The sequence below is a fragment of the Vidua chalybeata genome, chromosome 1, assembly GCF_026979565.1.
Source record: "Vidua chalybeata isolate OUT-0048 chromosome 1, bVidCha1 merged haplotype, whole genome shotgun sequence".
Taxonomy (NCBI): domain Eukaryota; kingdom Metazoa; phylum Chordata; class Aves; order Passeriformes; family Viduidae; genus Vidua; species Vidua chalybeata.
In genome coordinates, this window is record NC_071530.1 from 104,463,160 (window position 1) to 104,482,965 (window position 19,806).

Below are 19,806 nucleotides of genomic sequence, written 5' to 3' on the forward strand. Positions count from 1 at the left end.
AACCCACTGCTGAAATTTGGAGCAAGAACTGCAGAGGGAACTGAGTGGCATTTGGCATCTCCAAACCTTCATGCCAAGGCTCACCAGCATGCTGAGGTTACCATTTCCCAGCATTCTGAGCCAAAGGGAATGTGCCCCAGCTTTTTAGCTGCTCTAATGCAAACTTTAAACAAAGTTGGACCACCAACACGTTGGACTATTAACAGAAGTGGCTGAGGTGCTAAAACATTGCCAGCTGGAATGCGCCAAGTACTGCCAATAACCCTGTGGGAATGCAAGCTTCTGGGAGAGCTACGAAGCAGAAGTCTTATATTGCCATAGATATGCCAGAACTCATTTGGGAAACTTCTAGATCAAAGAGTTGGTGCTGAATTATAATCATAAACTCATGCTAAGCACACAACTTAGAAGAAATCTTTCTTATCATAAATTTGAATTCATTTGACTTCATTTTTCTCTACTTGCTTTTCAATTTTCCCTGAGGAATAATCTTCAACAACAAAATAAAACAAAACAAAAAAATCAAATCAAATGAACTGACATAATACAGACAATTATTACAAAAAGCTCACTTTAAAATCACTATTCGAAAACACTACTTTTCCTGCTGTGTTTATTCTAGCTCAAAGTAAACATAAAAATTTGTAAGACTTTCCTTTTTTTGGAGGATACTTTTAAAAGCACTCAAAGTACTCTGTGGTGTTCTGGAGTAAAGAGCCAAAATTAGAGTCACTGCAAAAACAAAGCAGAAATTGTGTAATATTAAGTTTTTCCTCCCTTGTTCAGTTCTTTTCTAAGAGTTTCAAAAAGGAAAGCCAGTTGAAAAACAAACAAACAAAAAAAAATTAAAAAAAGCAAGAAACTTACTTGTGTCAGGCTGAGATTTCAGCACGCCTTCAATGTCTGTGGTGATTTTGGAAACCTGACTATGAAACTGTTGGACAGAGTTTTTGAGGCCAGAAATATCAGTGGAATGAGATGCTATAGTTCCATTCATTTCACGGATGCAGTTCCATAAGCTGCTCACGTGCTTATTCAAACCTTCTTTAATATTCTGCAAACTGTCTGAAACAGAGTCCAGCTTGCCACAGACTTTTTCAACATGTGAGACTCTGCTCTCAACATCTGAAACACCCTCCTGGACACCTTGGGTCTTTTCTTTGCACTTGCTGAGATCATTCAGGATATGGTCATTCAATTGTTCTAGTCTGTCTTTCACTTCACCACAACAATTCTCACTGGAATGAGCAGTTTGATTTGCGAATGTCCTCTGCATTTGATCAATTTTTCGGAAGACACCTCTTTGTGTTTTTCTGCATGTTGAATTGACACCCAGAAGCTGCTCTCTGCAGCTGCTCAGGCCATCTTGAAGATTTTTCATATCTTTATCAATGGCATTTAGATTGTATCGGAATACACGTACGTCTCTCTGCATTTTCTGGATGTCACGTTGGTTACCCTTAAATAAGTCGAGTTTCTCATTAAGAGAGCTATTTAGAGACTGCAGGATAACAGAATTATTCTCTGTTTTCAAAAGCAAGTGATTGTACTTGTCATTACAATTTTCTAGCTGTTTCTGAAGGTCCTCTGCACTTCGCGGTGCAGACTGACATTTCTGCCCACAGAGCTGTTCAAGCGACAGCAGTTTGTCCTTCACGACATTCATTTCTGCTGTAAACTGCTCATTTGCAAACCCTGCATCGCTGGGCAAGATAGGCCCAGGATTAGCAAACATTCCATCTGGGTCCGTGGTGTTGGCAATCTCCAGAATAGTCCCGCCTAGCCTAACCTCCAGCGCCCGCAGCTTTTGGTCAAACAAGTCTCTCAGTTCATCCACCTCAGCAGCAATAGCACCGCGGAGAGTCTCCTCAACATAAAAACAGTGTTCTTCAGCATTTCGTTCTGTAATATTCATCCTTGCATCTAGCTCCTCCAGCCTCTCACCAAACACATCTTCTAGATCTGGAGTTGACAATCGAATTATTTCATTATCTATTCTGACATTCAAGATCCTCTGTGCTTCCACAATTCTGTCAATCTTCTTATCTAAATCTTTCATCTGTTGGTCAAAGCCATTTCCCTCACCCTTCTTGCAACAACTGGAGTCGTTTGATGGAATCTGAGTGCGGAGAGTATCTATTTCTTTCCTCAAGTCATTCTCTTTTCCTCTTATAACATCGATTATCCCTACACAGTTCTTTTCACTTTCATCGTACTGCTGCTGAGTATCCTCTAGTTTATAGTCACAGGAGTTCTTCAGATCTGCCATTTTCTTCTCAAATCCTTCCATTATTTCTTGCCTGAGGGACTCAAATTTTGAGTCTATATAGTCCTGATATATATTGTCACGGGGCATTGTTATTGTAGGTCCTTGTGCTGCCTCCTGCAGTTGTTTTAATTGTCCTTCATAGCCCTTTACTTTTCCATTCAGTTCCTCCAACTCATCATTCCTCATCTTTAAGGCTTCTTTCACCTCAGCTAGCTCAGCTTTTATATCTTCCATTTCAAAATCAATAAAAGGGTCCTTTTGATCTTTATTGCTGAGGAGTCCTGGCAGCTGAATAGTGTCTGTTTCACCACCAACTGCACTGTCCGGCTCTGGGCGGTCGTAAAGGTTGTTCAGCCAAGTGACCAACATCTTGCTAGCATCTTCTTGTACAGTCAGCTTCAGGTTTTCATTCACACCTGCCACGGAGGACTGGAGTTCAATCACAGACCGTGTCAGTCTAAACAATTCGTCCTCAAGAAACTGCATTCTTTTCTCATATGGTGGAGGCTCTGGTGCTTCTGTTGGTTCTGCATCTGTTTCCCAGAAATAACAAAATGATGTAAATATTCCCAGTGGTATTTGTTTTAATAAGCTGCAGTTGACTTCACTTTTCTTTAAAATGAAATAATGGTTTAAACTGCTTGTTGTCTTTTCTGTTCTTATTTTCAGTCATTTAGAATTAATACATTATCAAAACCCTCAGAACTAAAAGTTTTAGCACAGTGACCAATTTCTGCCAAGATACAGTGGCCATAAAGAAACTGGCAACCACCCCTCCTGTTCAGCAATGGATCTAAGCTATGGTATATATAACAGACCAATACAGGTCCATACATATCACCTTAGAACCACTGCATCTCCTATAACAATAATTTGCCCCTGAATTCCCACCGAAAAATGCAGTGGCAGTAATTTATGTGCCTGGAGTGGGTTTGTGCTTCCGTGTTTTACTGACCTGGGATCCAAATACACATCCCATATATGACATGGGGTTCTGCAAGACACTCCAGTTATCACACTTGCTTCACAAATACCTAATTATTTGGCTTATATTTAAGTAGGCAATAAAAACATGCATAAAAGTGTAAAATTTATACAGTCAAAACTGTTAGATTAAAATAACTTATCCTCATTTTATGAAAATCAGAAAGAAGACTTTTAGCTGCAATCTACTTTTTACCTAACATAAATTAATTAATGAATCTGAATCTTGTCATTAGTAGGACCTCATTTACAAAGTCATGTACAAATCTGGATGATTCAGTTTCACACAAAATGTATAACAACTGCAGAAAATCCAGAACAAAAACCCAGAAAACAAACATTATCAGAGGTCAAGAAAGGATAAATTGCAGGAATAGTCAAAAGTAATTTTAAATTTTGTCTAGAAGAGAGGAGAAGGATACAGATATCACCAAGTTTTATCATCTTTTGGAATTAATATTTTAGGTTGGCTAAAAAAATACTTTAAAAGCTTGTTCTTAAAGCAGGTATATAATCTATGGGACTAGTTTGAAACCATGTATTCAGTCATTCAATACATTCCACCACACAGAAAACACATGTGGAAATCTGACTAAGTGCTATATGTGACACTAATCTCCAATTATGTTGGAAAAGGTACTTCAGAAGGAAACATCTGTTTATCATTTTTTCTTAATGGAGTAAAGGCATAATATGGCAGTAACAGCATTCCTTCTTCCCCTTTCAGAAGACAGTATCTCACACAGACAAACATCATTCATTCTTTAAAATATTTTTTCAGAAGCTGAGGCTTATCCATATTTATTCCTTTAGTCTTCATCATTAAAGCACGTAATCTGATATGAATCTGTAAAATCTTTAGAATCTCAAACAAAACATTGTGAAACTGCTAGAAACTCTTACATATCATTAAAATTTGTATCTGGGTTTTTTTTGGTTTTTTTTTTTGGTTTTTTTTTTTTTTTTTTTTTTTGTTTGTTTGTTTTGTTTTGTTTTTTTTGTTTTATTTTAGTAATATTCTTTTCTTTTTTCTGAACATTGGGGAAACCACAAAAAAAAAAAAAAAACCTGTAAATTCTTACAAAACCCACAGTCTTAACCCAAAGATTTTCTGGAACCATGAGTAGCCAGCTAGCATTCCCAGCCAGTGTTTTGCAGCCCATTCCTCTGTTATTCTTCAGGAAATTCTCTGTATCAGGACTGCTATTGCCTGGCTATTATTTCCCCATCGCACAGAGTCTTTCACATGGCTTTTGTACCTGCCAGCAGTTGAGCAGTTGAGGTTTCTACTGCCAGCAGCAGTAGAAACCATAATGATTCTTATCCTTCGAAGACAAAACAAGAAACCAGACATGACTGTGCATACCAAAATTCAAACAAAAAGTTACCTGTGCCTTTCTTCACAACAGCTTTTGCTGGTGTTGTGGGACGACGAGCACTGTTTGGCTTTTCTGCTGGTCCATCCCTGCAGTCCTCCCCTTTGTAGCCAGGACAACATCTCCATTCCAGCTCTGTCACTGTCTTATATGCAACTGTGTACCGAGGTCTGAAACTTGTTCGGTATCTGCCAAAACAGAAAGCATTTTAACTAATCCATAACCTAAGCTGCTATTTAGATTAAAGTTAAAATTAAAATAGGTTTTGGGACTTTTTATAATGAAAATCAAATACTTACAGCTATTATTCATTTTCTGCTTTAAACACCAAATGAACAAGTGTTTCTGTCTAGGTTTTAAAGCTGCCTCCACTCAACACAGTCATGATAGGGAGCCATTGAATAGGGGCTTTCATGTATGAGCAGAGAAATGAAATGTTGTGGCAAGTCAAGGTACAACTCATTAGACACCACTGACAGTACCCGTGACCACCAGTGTCTTAGATTACAAATTCAAAATGCTTTCCCCCCAACTTTTCATTGGAATTCTCCCTGCGAGGTTCTTCTGAACATCAAAAAATGCTTCTGCCTGCTTTGCCCCATTTGTATTTCCACAGTCTCCACTTAAACCATTCTTCAGAACCCATATGTACAGCACAGTTAAAGCTGGGAGGGATATTCCAGAGGACAAAATGCTGAAAGTGTGAGTCAGACAAGGACATGAAAGAAGGAATCAGATTAGACACTACAACCAACGAAGAAATCAACTCCTTCCTACTTCATCAGTTAAGCTGAAGAGGGTCTGGCAGACAAACCTATACACACATTATGTACATACAACCTTAAGCTTCCCTAATTAACCACTCAAAAGTTAATAAATGACAAACTAATTCTGGTTGTGCAACTTTCTTTAACCATAGACTTCTTCCATAGCTTCCCTCGAAACACATCCCATGTGTTCAGTTGCAGTCAGACACTGTGGTATCCCACCAGAGCATAAGCAGAGCCTATGCTATTGGATAAAAACTAAATCAATTTAAGGTACAGCCCATTTTGGATTGAGACATGAGGAAAATGAGTAAAATAGGGATTTACCATCTGAGCTCTATAAAATGGTATTCTTGGAACACACAGAAACAGAAAGTCATCCCGATTTCTCACATGAATTCCTTTCTCTCAGTTAAACCAATGCTTCTAATTTCCCTAAGGCTTTTTCAGATCTTTTTTCCTTCAGATTATTTCATATTAGAACAGTTTGTAGGCTCATTTCACAGCTGAGGTGTCCCTAAACAGTAATACCAGCAGAATGCAGGACAGCAGCAAAGGAATCTACAGGAGCCCTGTAATAGGTTTCAGCCATAGCCCAGCTGGGCTCACAGGGAGTATATCCCGGGACAGAGAGAACACAGTACAGAACAGCACCAGAAGCAGTCATGCTATCACACAAAAGTCACCTATTTCACTGAACATGGCATGCCATTAACATGCAAAATTCTTTACTGGTCAAAAAAAAAAAAAAAATCAGTAATCAGCTACCAAAAAATAAATAAATCATACAGACTGTGAAACATTTCCTATTGAAAGTCACAAAGTGAGAGTTAGCTTATTGTTACCCTTCAAAGCTTCTCCTGCCATGCATGCAAATAGTTCCGAAATAATTCTAACGATTTTATTCAGCATTTTTCAGATACGTAATCTTAATATAATGTCCCCAACTGACAGTCATTTGCTGTCCCTTTTTGGTAAGCTGGTTAACAAACTTGCGATGCTGTGTTTAGAATATTACCTACGAGTTATGAATTTGTTTCTTTTCCAAATGCATCTTTCCCAATTCTGCCACAATGTCATCTAATTTCTGCACTTGGGAAACACCCAGTGCTGTTTTGCATTATTACTTGGTCTACGACTTCTCATTCAAGGGGAAAAAGCCACTTTCACTAGAGACAATCATATTTTTTCCAACTATTTCTGGGCCAAGAGTAGTTTATACTAATAAGTCTCTCTGGATTCTGTTCTTCTGTGGATCTGCATAGGAAGGCAGGGTCAGTCTGTGCTGAATCTCTGTCTATGAGCTGCTCATAACTGCAGTGGTTTGCTGTGCCTGTCAGCTTTTCAGACTCTGACTTGGAGCATGTAAACTCAGACATTTCCAATCCTTTTATACGTTTTGAATACCATATATGAAACAGCTGTAGACTTTACTCCAGCTCATCATTTCTTCTACAGTTTTCACTTAAACATCTGCTGAATCCTGTTTACAAAGTACAGAAATCCCAATGGTAAAGTGCTTTAAAAATTAAATAGAGGAGTGCAATGTAGAGGGCACCACTGGGGAGAACAATATCCCGGCCACCCAGGAACTCCCTTTTCTTTCTCCCTTATCTAAAGTATTAAACCACATCTTCTGTAGATAATTTGGGTTTGAATCCTTTCCTTCCAGCTAGCTGCCAGAGTCAGGAGAAACAGGATTAGCTTGATACTTTAGTGTTTTAAAGTGGTTTTGAGAGTCATTACAACCTCTCTCATAACCACCACATTACTGAAATGCAAACCCTGAGCTTCCAGATCAGTTTCCCCATGCCGGAAATGGTTGTACATACTTCTGTAAGATTTCCATAAAACACTTAACTGCTCCTAACTTTGTGTGTGTTCCTCTTTTTACTTTCAGGGTCAAACCCCTTTCTGAAAAATACAGTATTTTGGTTATGTTCAAATGCCAAATCTCTCTTTTTTCCCAACAAAGTTTTAAGAATATAGCTGAAACTAATTTTATAAAATGAGTAAGAATTACTTATATGCAAATTGTACTCTTCTTCACTCAAATTACAGAATGAGGATTTTCCATCACATTTCTGACAATTTTCTCTTTGAGCACCTTCTTTGTAGTCTTCATCAATATAGACACTTTCAGATGGCTACAACAGTCAGAAAAATAATATGAAACAACCAAATACAAAATAATAATATAAACAAATAAAAAGAAATCAAGCTCAGTATTTTTCCAATGTCAAAAATTTAAAACTTTTCCAAACTCCATCTTAAAAAGAAAAAACAGGCATGTTTGACATTCTCACTCTTCTTTGTTTTATAGTTTCCTTATCCTAATAGGCATAAAATGCTTAAATATGAGTTAATTTTAAAAAATATTTGAAAAACAGTCCACTTCTAAAAAAAATCTTTCAAGTTTGAAACAAAACAAATTGGAACTGTTTTGTTTTCAGATATGGTACATCAAATACAGATTAACCTGAATCCTAAATCACAATTCTCCTAGAGCCAAAATAAGCTAGAATCAGAATATTTCAAAATATGTGTCTAGAACAGCTTTCATATTCACACTTTGAACTGTGGTAAGAAGACAGTTATACTCAAAGGTGGCTCAAAAATTCGACTGGAATTTACTTACCAATAACTACTTCTCTATACTGCCAGTCCAGCTGAACGAATCACAACGCTACTCCCATTTCCTCCAGAAAGGCTAGACATGTAAGGCTAGGAAACAGGAACTTACACTAGCACTTCTCTAATTTGAATTCAGCCACATAAAAATTTCTTTAAAATCACAGTTTCACTGCTACAGCTTCTCTATCAATGACATTCTTCAAGCACAACTGCTTGTTGCAAGGAATGGTGTCACTGCGACAGCAGCACACTGACAAATGACAGTCACCAGCATGCATCCAGCCCCAGGGAGGTTCTCAATCATACAAGATACTTTTTAAAGTCAGAACTTTGCTCACTCAGTGAGTTTCAGTGGAGGAGCTGGAGACTTCCAGGATTTTCCTAGGATATAGCAGTCTAACAGCACGGAACACAATTATGTTGTTGGTTACAGTTCTAACAAAACAAACCATCAGTTTCACCTAAGCATCCCTTATTTGTGATTCTATGCATGCAAAAGACACAGACTGGGAACTATCAAAATATACAAATTAGACATGGCTTTACTTAAATCTGCAGTATTCTGAATCCAATTACTCACCCATAGTCACAGCAAACTTAAAATACACAATCACAAATATACAAAACACAAAATGCACTCAAGGTAGCCAGAGAGACAAAATGTTCCTTCTCTATAAAGCTGGATAAAGATACATGGTTGGAATGTAACACGAAGTTTCATGTGGTTTATCTGGCAGGTGTGAATCTTTACAGAGTTATCTAGTGAGGCAATTTTGTCAAAAGGGTCCACAAAAGTTTCCTAAGTATTTTAAAAATTGAGGCTCTGCTTTTATACCTTTATATGCTGCAATGCAATTCAAAACCAGTAAAACATCAAATCTTCCTCTGGTTGACTTGGATTTCTGCTATTCAATTAAGTGTTAATAAACACAATTACTTTTATAAGTATTCCTCAAAACTATTAAAAAAATAGTAATTCCTCATGTGGTTAGAAGTTGCATATTACACACCAGCATTCACTGTGCCTAGTCACTCCATTCTCCTGTGGACTTCAAGTCCAAGATGATGGTCATAATCTCTTGATAAATTGAGCTAAATACTGAAATAATTCTTTTATAAGGCACGAATAAAGGCTAATATCAGCTGTCTGTAATCTTTCATTGCAACAGAGAACATAAGAACAGCTGTTTTTTAGGGGTTTTTCCACAACAGGCTTGTAACTACCCACGCCTACTACCTTCACCATGAACTCAACATGTTGATCAAATGAGAAAACACTCCCAGAACATTAATACAAACCTCCACTTTTAATATCTTAAGTGTTTCACAGCCAAAATGAAGTTGTACAGGGTGACAACAGCACTCAAATATTCCTCTTCTTTGAGAGTTAAGTACTTCCATAGGAAAATGCTTAATTAAAAATCCATGTTTGCTGCAAATGCTGGACATTTTCACTGGGGAATGAGCTATAGTATTCTCACGGTGCTAAACCACAGAAGGAAACAGTTAACACTGATACTTGGAATGTCACCTAATAGCGATAAAACAAATCAGAAACATTTGGATGAAATTGGTGGGAAAACATATGGCTCAGCTCTGTAACTGGATATTAACATTCAACCTTTTGGGAAATGCAAAGAGATAAGTGCCACCACATCCTCACTGCAAGGAAGGGACTGCAGAATCAGCATGTTTCTACGTAAGCAGCATACAAAATATTTACTCTGAGCACAATGCTTCAAGGTTGGTCCAAAATTCTGTAGTGACTGGAACAAGTCCCATGACTTCAGCAGCCTGCAAATTTCTGTCTTTATAAAATAGAAGATATCAAATCTACACTGTTTAACATTTTTATTGCATGTAGACACATTCTTTTTAAGTTGCATCGTCTGGTAGTTATATATATACAGTTATACTATAGTTATATAGTCCCAGTCATCCAAATCTCCAATATATTGCAATGGAAGCACAGAAGTGGCATATAGACACCACCCAAAATCACTACCTGGAAGATGTAATTAAATGCAATCATATTTTGACCACACATTTTTTGTTTTGTAGGCTGAAAGTACTTCTGCTGCAAATATACCTTACTGGCTGTTTATACTACACAGACTGAACTAAAACCAGTTGATCCCATGTTTCCTGCTTCCCAAATGTGCAGGCCTATTTGTATTGCTGGCAGCAAAATGGTGGCAGAAATCCTAGTTTCACAGAAATCTTTGTAGACTTTAGCAGTTGTCTGTCACAGTGTCAGCACACCTGGATTTCAGGTGCCTCGTGAGTACGTAAGCACAGGTTTTAGTTCTCTGTATTTCCATGAAGGCCAAAAGGAGTATTCCACACAGGCAGCAGAGTCAAAACATGGCTGCATCCCACCCTAAAGTCATTATTTACATCCTGGACACCACCGACTTGCATCTGTGTCACCATCACTGCACGTCTAAGCTCCCACACTCAGATTCACCCCTCTGCATACAGGGCAGACAGTTTGGGTCAGGGTGAATTAAATCCCACCTTTGTTTTTTGTTCTTTGATTACCTTGCCACTGTGCAGCAGCACTGGTAGCTAGCTTGTGTTCCAGCCCACAGATGAGCCTAATTTGAGAGAAATGTGTCTCTCCTAAGAATTTATCCTAAGGCATTTATAGCAAGCAGCACAAAGATGTTTTGATGCAAATAGATAAACCTACAGAAGTCTAGGTGTTGAGTGAAAGCAAGCCATCAAGGCTGTAATAAATCCCAATTACACAATGCAACAAAAGTCTATTTAAAAAGAATCCTACTGCACCTCAAAATAATTTTCCATTTCCACCTGGCATTAGAGACACTAAGTGGCTTCTTACAGATGGACTTAAGCAAGTTTTATCTTTACACTGCTATTTTTCCTTTACCTGGCATTTTTTCTTTCCAAAATTTATATAAAGTAGGTCAGTAAATATCTTTACAGGCATTGGGGTCTGGGCAATTACATTTTCTTGAGAAAAATGCCACTGACCTTAGACACTAGTCCAGGGCCTGGCCCACTCACAGCCATCTAGACTGAAGTTCCTCAAAGGCCTTTGGGTAACATAATAGTCAAAACAAAGCATATATAATGAAAAGCAAGAAGTGAATGTTTCAAATTTGTTTGTGCTGGGAGAAACAAAGTTTTGAGGCACTTCTGTGGAAAATATGAAGTTTTGACAAGCATCACCAGTGCATATGACCACAGAGATTCAGCTTCTCCTGGCTTGCACAGGCACACAAGGGAGTTCTTAATAAAATTTGCAGTCATATATAGCATGGCCAACATTTGTACAAGATCTGTTCTGAGCTAAATCCTGAACAAAAAACTGCTACTGGCTGAGAGGATTAACAGGGAAGAAACTGAAGGAAAGCAAGGGAATGAGTCAAAGCACTCTGCATCCACAGGAACACAATTACCTGCTGTGTACACACCCAAGAAATCACCCATCCAGGTCACTGCAAAGAGTGCTTTAGTATCTGACTATGAAGGCACTGTAATTTTACTGAATGTTTCATAAAATAGGAATGAGAATTTAGAGACTCAGTACTTTTTTCCATTGGTTATTTTTGCTTGGTGCCTTCACACTACCTGGAAAGCATGATGGGAGAAGATGGCCTTCCATCTGGAAGAAATTGCTAAGTGGGCAGAGACCTGGCACAGGTGATTGTATTACTCCTTCATACAAGGAAGGAAAAAGTTGTATTTGTCTATCCCTAAATAAAACTGTCATCTCATCTAGTGGTACCAGCAAAGAAGCAGACAACCATGCTGCCCCAATCAGCTCACTACAGCCTGGTCTCTGGTACTTTGTTGTCTTCAACACTGAACACTGTTTCAATGCATCTGAGAGAATCTGGCTGAATTTTACTGCAGAGTTCATGTTTTCTTCAGTAAGAGGGACAGAAGATTACAGGAACTGGTAGAAGACAAAAAACATTCAATTATTCTCAGGCAACACCACATGGTTTAATTTCAAAGCCTCCAAAAGTGCCATTGTTCACTACTTATACAGTGGATTTTATGCTACTCAGCTGGAATTGTTCTATCAAAAAAAGATGAGATTCAAACTACAATTTTCTCTCTTGGGAGAGAAATGCTTTTTCAAGGGAAGAAAGAACCAAGGGACTGCACACTCTGAAATATGACCTCATGTCTCATACTAGTGATTTCTTCTTGTTGTATATATATATATACCTTCACACACACATACACAAATACCTATTTATCTCTCTAACTCTCTCTTGGCTGCCAAAGAATTTATTTTCAAAAAGTTGACCACTAAAGTCCAGTAGGAAATGCAAAGTTTAAAATGGTAATACTCTTAATGTTCAAAAATTATCACTAGGTAGGCATCCTCTTCTTATGAGCAGCAAAACAAGGGTGTAGGATGCATTTCATTAACTCAGAGCCAGAGACAGCCTGTGGCAAAGCTCAAAGCACAGCTTCAGTCTTGGGATTTACAATGTTGAAAGGCCAGTCAAACACATGATAACAGATCAACAGTAAGCTATTAAAATCCCACTTAAATAGAATGGGATAGGAGAACCCTGAAAAGACAGCCCTTTCAAAAGGAATTCAGGGAAGTTTTGTAGAGCAGCAATGTGATGTGCTCAGTGATGGAACAGGAACAACTCTACAACAGGTTATATGTTTACAGCATCATCACCTGCCTCTCACAGCAGCAGGGACCACATTTCTCACCTCACACGAGTGGAAAGATGAGGTGAGGATGCAGAGCACTGCTGCTGATAAAGCTGCAAAAACTGAGCTGCAATAGTCTCTCTTCTGCTTCTCTACCCATGAAATAAGCTGCTTTCTAGAGTGCTCTAGAAAGAGCTGTTGCTGAGAGATTATTTGAAAATATACCCAGATGAAACAAATAACCAATACTTTCAGGAAGACAAGAGCTAACCTGTGGGATTAAGTGGGACACAACTTTGTGACTAAAATGGAGCATTGTTTTGAGAGCTGTTACTTTTCAAGACACCAAGTTAAAAGTGAACTAGAAGGGAAAGATGAGATGTGAATGCAAAAATGAAGTCAGATGGGAGTCATAATATCCCCAATGTGTAAAACTGGCACTGCCCACTGTCTAATGGTACAAAATGTTCCTTGATTATTTAGGTGATTTATGATGAAATACACCTAAATGGCTCAGCAGCTCCCTGCAAATAAAAATTTACTGCTTTGGCAACAGTTTGGTGCTTAATAGAAGAGGCCCCAGACCTCCAGGTCACACATTTCTCAAACCAGAAAAGCATGAAACTTTGAGTTATCACATTAATGTGACGTGAGGAGCAGCATGGGATTTTTTTTTTTTTTTTTTTTACATTATTGCAACAAACTCAAATGATGTGTGAAATGAAAATTCCCTGTCCAGTTCACAGAGAAGAAAGATTCTGCTGTGTTCAGTGCGTGGAGACAGAGATGCACAATTTCAGGCTTGGGGAGACAGCCAGGAAAACTTACCACACCCAGCAGGATCTCAAAGATTTTCAAACAAGCACTCCAGGAGACTAAAGTTTTTTAAGTTTCCTTACTGTTTTCAATGCACAAGCCCCTAGGCTAACCTCCCTATGTAGTCAGCTAGCTGGAGCCTGTACAAAGAAATTCTGCTTCATACAAAATACACAAAGTTGGAAAGAAAGTCCTGAAGATCTTTATAGATACTTGGAGGGGAAACATTAAACTGCTCTTGCATTCCCTTCAAGTATTTTGTGGATCCTGAAAAGTTTTTTTTTTTTTTAATGAGATATGTATTGCTGGAAGCCAGTGGCAAAAACAGGCTCAATCTGTGCTGACTTGTATATCTGAGGTTTGATCCTGCCTAGTGCTGAGCACTCTGACACTGATCTGCATGCTTGATTTCCAGCAACAGATCACTCTCAGAGAAAACTACAATGGGAATGTTAGAAGGTTGAAAACTACATGGGGATTTCCGATATGTTCCTAGACTGGGGCTGATGTGCTCCACCCAGGTCATGCTGGGGTTGCCAGATGGATGAAGCCATTCAACTTGAACTGGATGTCTCATGTGAGGGTTTTCAGTTATAAAATTTCCACTTTTACCCAGTAACATAGTTAATAAATGCATAATACTGCTGATTAAAAGTAGTATTTTACTCATAAGTAGTAATTTATTCTGATGTTTATGAATGCAGAAAACTTTTAGTAACATTCTCTGAAGTAATTGCAATCTTGTTCTTTGAATCTTCTTCTGGGCCATGAATAAAATCATTATTAGTTTGGCACTGGCCTTATTTATGATCATTTGAAAGCATAAAATGACAAGAAGTTGGAAAATATTGCTCAGTGAGAGATTTGGAGAGGCATGCTGATTAGCTATTGATTCATTCATCATTTTCTGTGTCATTTTCTAAATGAAATAACGGGCTTGCTTAGTATACATGTAGCATTAGTGCTAAGATGAGAAGCTTACACTAAATCACGAAATTCACTCCTCACAAGCTAAAGACAGATGACCTGACCTGAGCACACAAATATTTACTCACTTGAGTATAATTAATGGGGGCTGGCATATGAATTAGGAGATCTGATAAAACATCCTTTCTTCAAGTCCCTAAGCAACCTTATCTAAGTTTGAAGCTGGTTCTGGTGTTAGCTGGGGGCTATGAGGACATTGCATGACCTCCAGAAGTTCTTATTAAGCTATTTTTTTAAATTTATTTATGACCTTGTAGGGGGAAGTCCTCGTTGCAGTTCTGTAGCAAAGACAGAAACCCAGAAAACATTCAGCCACTTCAGTTCATTTCAGACTTTAAAATCAAAACCTTACTAGTGGAAGCAGCTTTTCCCAAAAGCACTGGACCATAAACTGGTACACCTCTGGTACAGCCAGGAGTACCCACACACTCTACAGAACAAGAGGCAAAACAAACAACTGCTATTCAGCATTCTACCCTGAATGGGCTATAGTGACCAGAGGATGTTCCAAACAAGCCACAACCCTAAAGAGTGTGTAGGATCTAATCAGAAAGACAACATGTTTTTTCTTTTAGAAATAGATCATGCTACTAGTTACAAGTTGTGGTTATTGTTAATTAAGTTTCCAAACCATTCATAAGAAAGCTAGGAATGGATTCATGACAAAAGAAGTGGTGAGGGGTCAATTATTTATGAAGCAATATTAAATTTCAAAACATCCAAGCTCTTTCTAGTGAGTATAAACACTAATATTTTTGTACCTTTCAGCCCAATGACCCATTAATAACAAAGTTTCTCCTTCCTTTGCTAGTCAGTTTTAAGAAAAATAAATCAGGAGCCTCTCACACTTCAAAGGGAACATACTTCAAAGGGCATTTCTGCTCTTTCTTTCTACTCTCTCTCTTCCTATCTCTTAAGCAGCCACACTTCAACTCACATTCATCCCTGACACCTTAATCAGCCAAAGTGTTCACCAACTTTTCAGCAAGGAAATGCACTATTGAGCCCAAGTACCCATAAAACAGTTAAACAATGAAGTGTAATAATTTCCTGAATTTCAACTTAACCTTTCAGGAAATACACCCTGCAGCCAAAGTGAATTTACAGTTAACAATCATGGAAGTGTAGTCATTCCAAAAGGGGCTTTAGAATTTTTGTCTTCAGACAAATTATATTTTAATGGGCCTAAAGGGTAGATAAAATAGGTTCATGCATGCATATGATTTTAGGCTTAATCACCAGAGCTCTCTATTAAAAAAAAATTCAAAGACAAATCAGGGCTGACTATAATCCATAATTACAGCACACAGTCTCTTGTCTGCAAAGAACACATGGAATTCAGGAGTACACTGCAAGTTTAAGGCAGTGAAATGCTCTCCTATACACCACAATCTAAGTAATTGTTATGCATAACCTAGACTACACTAGATGGGCTCTTTAAATCTAATCTTAAATTAATATAAACCAACAGTAGATTAAAAAACAGACCTAGTAGTACTTAAGTACTAATAAAACACACACATCCATGACACAGTTAAGGAACTCTTTGTTTTGGATCTCACTGTCTGCAGCTGAATGAGCTCTTAGATAAACCATGGGTACCGAGAGGAGACTACACAGGGACTGTACTTCATTCCCATGAATATCTGCTATTTAGCTCATTTTAAGTTCTCTGTTCAAGGGTATAAAGGAGAAAAAAAAAAGATAATAATTTCCACAAAGTCCTCACAGTCATTTCTTTGTTGTTTTACATCTCTTTCCTATTTTTGTGGACATTAGCTAGCAAACATATATAAACACATTTTGTTATTCAGATAGCTACTCCTTCTGAATTAAACAATATTTTTCACAGGAGTCAAGCTAGGGGTTTGCAGGATTTGAGGCATGTATTTCAAACTTTTGGATTAGGACTCACTCTGCCACTAAGAGAGTGCATATGCAACAGACACAAAAATAAAATGACCACCTATAAACAGTTTTGAACACAATAAAATTTCAAGATTTTGATATTCCACCTTCTCTTGGTGTTAATCAGCTAGTGCTGTGACAGGAGAAAAATATTTTATGGTAAGAATAAGGAATATTTTATGTTTAAGAACAAGGAATTGTTTTGCAGTTATGTTAGACTCTTTGGTGATGTTCACCAAAGAAAGTCATACAGAGGAAACAAAGTCTTATGATAAGCATCTAATTCCATTCTCAAAAGAACAAAAAAACCCCATGAGACTGGACACATCTGGTGAGACCAAATGTCTGCTCAGCCCCACATTCTCTCTCTGACAGCAACCAGCTCCAGATGTTTAGAAGCACAAGGACAGACAATGCCATTTCAGAGAACCACAGAGAAATCTGGAAGGGATGGGACTTCTGGAGGTCATGCAGTCCAGCCCTCTGCACAAGCTGGGCTTCCCCTTGTTACTCCTGCCAATAATCTCACACCCTCAGTGCAGGAATTTCCTGAGCTAGAAGCAATGCCTTTGCACTTTCTTCACTATCTTCCAGCAGATAGTCCATGAAAGTCCTAATTTACCGCCTCTGAAATTCCTTATCTTAATAGTTGGTGATTTATGTGTTTAAAGAGCTCAGTTTCAGCCCCTCCTCATGCCTCTGTAGCTCTACTACAGAGACTTCTCGGGATAGAGGGCACACCCCATTACACATGCACAAACTCAGTCAGAAGTCCAAAATGGCCAGTTCAAGACTCCAAAGAGAAATAAGGGAAGTTACACAAGACAGTGTTACTCAGCTCTCCACTGTCTTTGTTTTTTCCCCTCCAATTCTAGTGTTTATATAAAGAAAAGCTGGGCTTTTATCGAAAATAACAACCCAAACAAACAGAAAGCAGCACATTTGAATGCCAAACACCCAACACCTATTGTCACGAACCCCAGGGTGGCAGCGTCATTGGTGTCTGAAGTTCTATTTCAGTAGTACCCAGGATCCAGCAGTATCTGTCTCATCATCACTGTTTCACATAAAAACTAGTTACTGTAGCTTTATTGTTAAAGATTCTTCATCATCACCTCAGCCCAAGCCTAAGCCTACGAAAATCTGTGGGTGTCTTTCCAGTGATTTCCTGGGGATGCTGAAATAGTTTCACAGAGTGCATACTGCCTAGAGCTTTCAAACAGAAATGTGTAATATTACTGCTTTTCAAGTGGAAAAATGAGGAAAGGCGATTTGCCTGCCAATAGCCAGCAGGTGAGATCCATCTGTTCCCTAACGCCTGCTGTAGCACACCTTGCCATAGGTGGCCACTCCACAGATTACCACGTGGTCACACGCACGAAGATTAAAATCAAACAAGCAGCTTTACATTATCCCGCGTAAAATGTGCACTGGCCGCTCCCCTTGGATAACAGACAAGGACACACAGACTGTAAAGGTGCTGGCTCACGTTCCTGGCTCTCCCTTTACGCGCCGATCCAGCACAACGGAGCAACAATAAAACCGGTTTTGAGCGCGGCTGTGAGCTGGCGGCTCCGGCCCAGGTGAGCTCCTAGCAGCGCATAGGTGCGGTCCTGCTGCCGGCGCTCCAGCCGCCCACGGAAAGCAGCCCGCGTGCTTTCCGCCCGCCTGCACGCCTCTCCGAGCCGACGAGGTGTGCCAGCGCAGCTCCCTCTCGGCAGCACGGAGCACCAACTCAATCTGGCTCTAATTAGCTCCGGCAGCCTGACGTCCGCAATGAGCGAGCGCGTTGTTCGGGGCGCGCTGGGGACCAGGGGCGGTCCGCACGCCCCTGCCGCGGCCCTGCGCCTTTCGGGGTGCCGGGAACCACCCGGCGCTTCCCCGCCGGGGCTTGGCAATGGGTGGCCAAGCGCTCTCCCTGCCGAAGTCGCCCCCTGCGCTACTTACACCAGGGTGGGCTCGCAGGGAAACTGGTTCCAGGCGCACTTGTACTGGGCCTGGACGTAGCTCTCCGTCCCGTCCAGCACCGAGCAGCTCACGTTCTTGTTCACTATGTAGGCGCACCAGTTCCTGGGGGAGAAGGACAGTGTCGGTCAGGCACGCCCGGCCCGGCCGGTCCCGCAGCGCGCCCCGGGGCGGGCGGTACTCACTTGCTGCGGGAGCCCGGCCGGGAGTACGGCAGGTGCGGGGTGCCGTGGCTGAGCCCGGCGGCGCCCAGGGCGAGGAGGAGCGGCAGCGCCCATCCCGAGGGCGGCGCGGGCCCCGGGCACAGCTCCATGGGGCGACGGGCAGCGGCGGCGGGCGAGCGCAGCGGGCCGGTGCCTCTCCGCCGGCTCCCTCCGTCCGTCTGTCCCTCCGTCCGTCCCGCCCGCCCTCGCCCGCTCTCGCCCGCTCTCAGCTCCCTCACTGACGCAAATCCCCCCACCCCGTTTCCGCCCTCCACGGCGGCTCCGCACCCCCCTCCGGCCAAGGAGCCGCTCCTCTCCGCCCGCCCGCCCGGCCGGCCCCCGCCCCGCTCCACTCCAGCCCCCCGGCCGGGCAGGAGCACTGCGGCAGCCCCGGCCCCGTGTGGCGGCCGGCCGCCATCAGCGGGTCCTCTCGAAGCGGCCCCCGTTCCCTGCCCGAGCTGGCCGGCGACAGCCCCCGTAGCAGTTTTTCCCCGGGAAAGCTGATGGGAGGAGAGGGCCGAGCCGCTAGGGAAGAGCCCCTCGCTCCCGGGGAGCCGGGCAGAGGGCAGCCCGCGAACCGCGGGGAAGGGGGCACTGGGTTCTTCAGCTGGGGCCGATGCGGACGTGCTGAGCTCCCGCTGTCTGCGGGGGAGGCTGAGGCTGGTTTGCTGCTTTGTGGCAGCCCTGTGGTCCTGCCTGACGCCAGTGCCATGAGGTGGTTGGTGTTCCCTTCGTGGCCCGATGACGGCTCATTCCACCCACTGTCATGGGAAGGGTGCTGGTGGCTACCTCAGCGAGGGATGTACAATAAGCCTTTATTTGTAAGGAGTGGTGTTACTGGGCAGAGTGAGAAATGGGCATTCAGCTTCACTTGGCTGTCAAAATCCAACCCAAGCACCTTGACTGAGTGACCTGCCCACGTGAGGCCAAAACACCGAGGGCAGGACCACAGGGATGTCCCTCTATTCTCCTAAGCTCCTGCTCCTTTGTTAGTTGGATTTTTGGGCTGAAGTGACACTGAACAAAAGCATCGAGACTGGGCCAGGGCAGGCTGGAAGGAGGGGAAGGGAGAGAGTGATCTTTGGGTGGAGAATAGTTTGGGTGGGAGATTTGGGAACAGTGCAGGCTGCTCCTGCTGAGCCTGACCAGCCCCAACCCCGCTCACGCGCTCCCATGGCCAGCAGCAGCTGCTCAGGCTTTCCTAGTGTGAGAACACGCAGGCAGAGCCAGCAGCAGGGCAGGGCTCT

The 19,806-nt window shown here is 41.2% G+C and overlaps 1 protein-coding gene across 1 annotated transcript in view; it reads right to left on the reverse strand.

The window, feature by feature from the left end:
• EMILIN2 (elastin microfibril interfacer 2) overlaps nucleotides 1-18,669 on the reverse strand; it is a 32,678-nt gene extending 14,009 nt beyond the window's left edge. Inside the window, exons 1-4 of the mRNA XM_053966347.1 lie at nucleotides 18,542-18,669; nucleotides 18,339-18,461; nucleotides 4,642-4,817; nucleotides 868-2,802 (exon numbers count right to left, since the gene is read on the reverse strand). Coding sequence (XP_053822322.1) covers nucleotides 868-2,802; nucleotides 4,642-4,817; nucleotides 18,339-18,461; nucleotides 18,542-18,669 — 2,362 coding nt within the window. The remainder of the gene's footprint in view (nucleotides 1-867; nucleotides 2,803-4,641; nucleotides 4,818-18,338; nucleotides 18,462-18,541) is intronic.
• Between the last annotated feature and the right edge of the window lie 1,137 nt (nucleotides 18,670-19,806).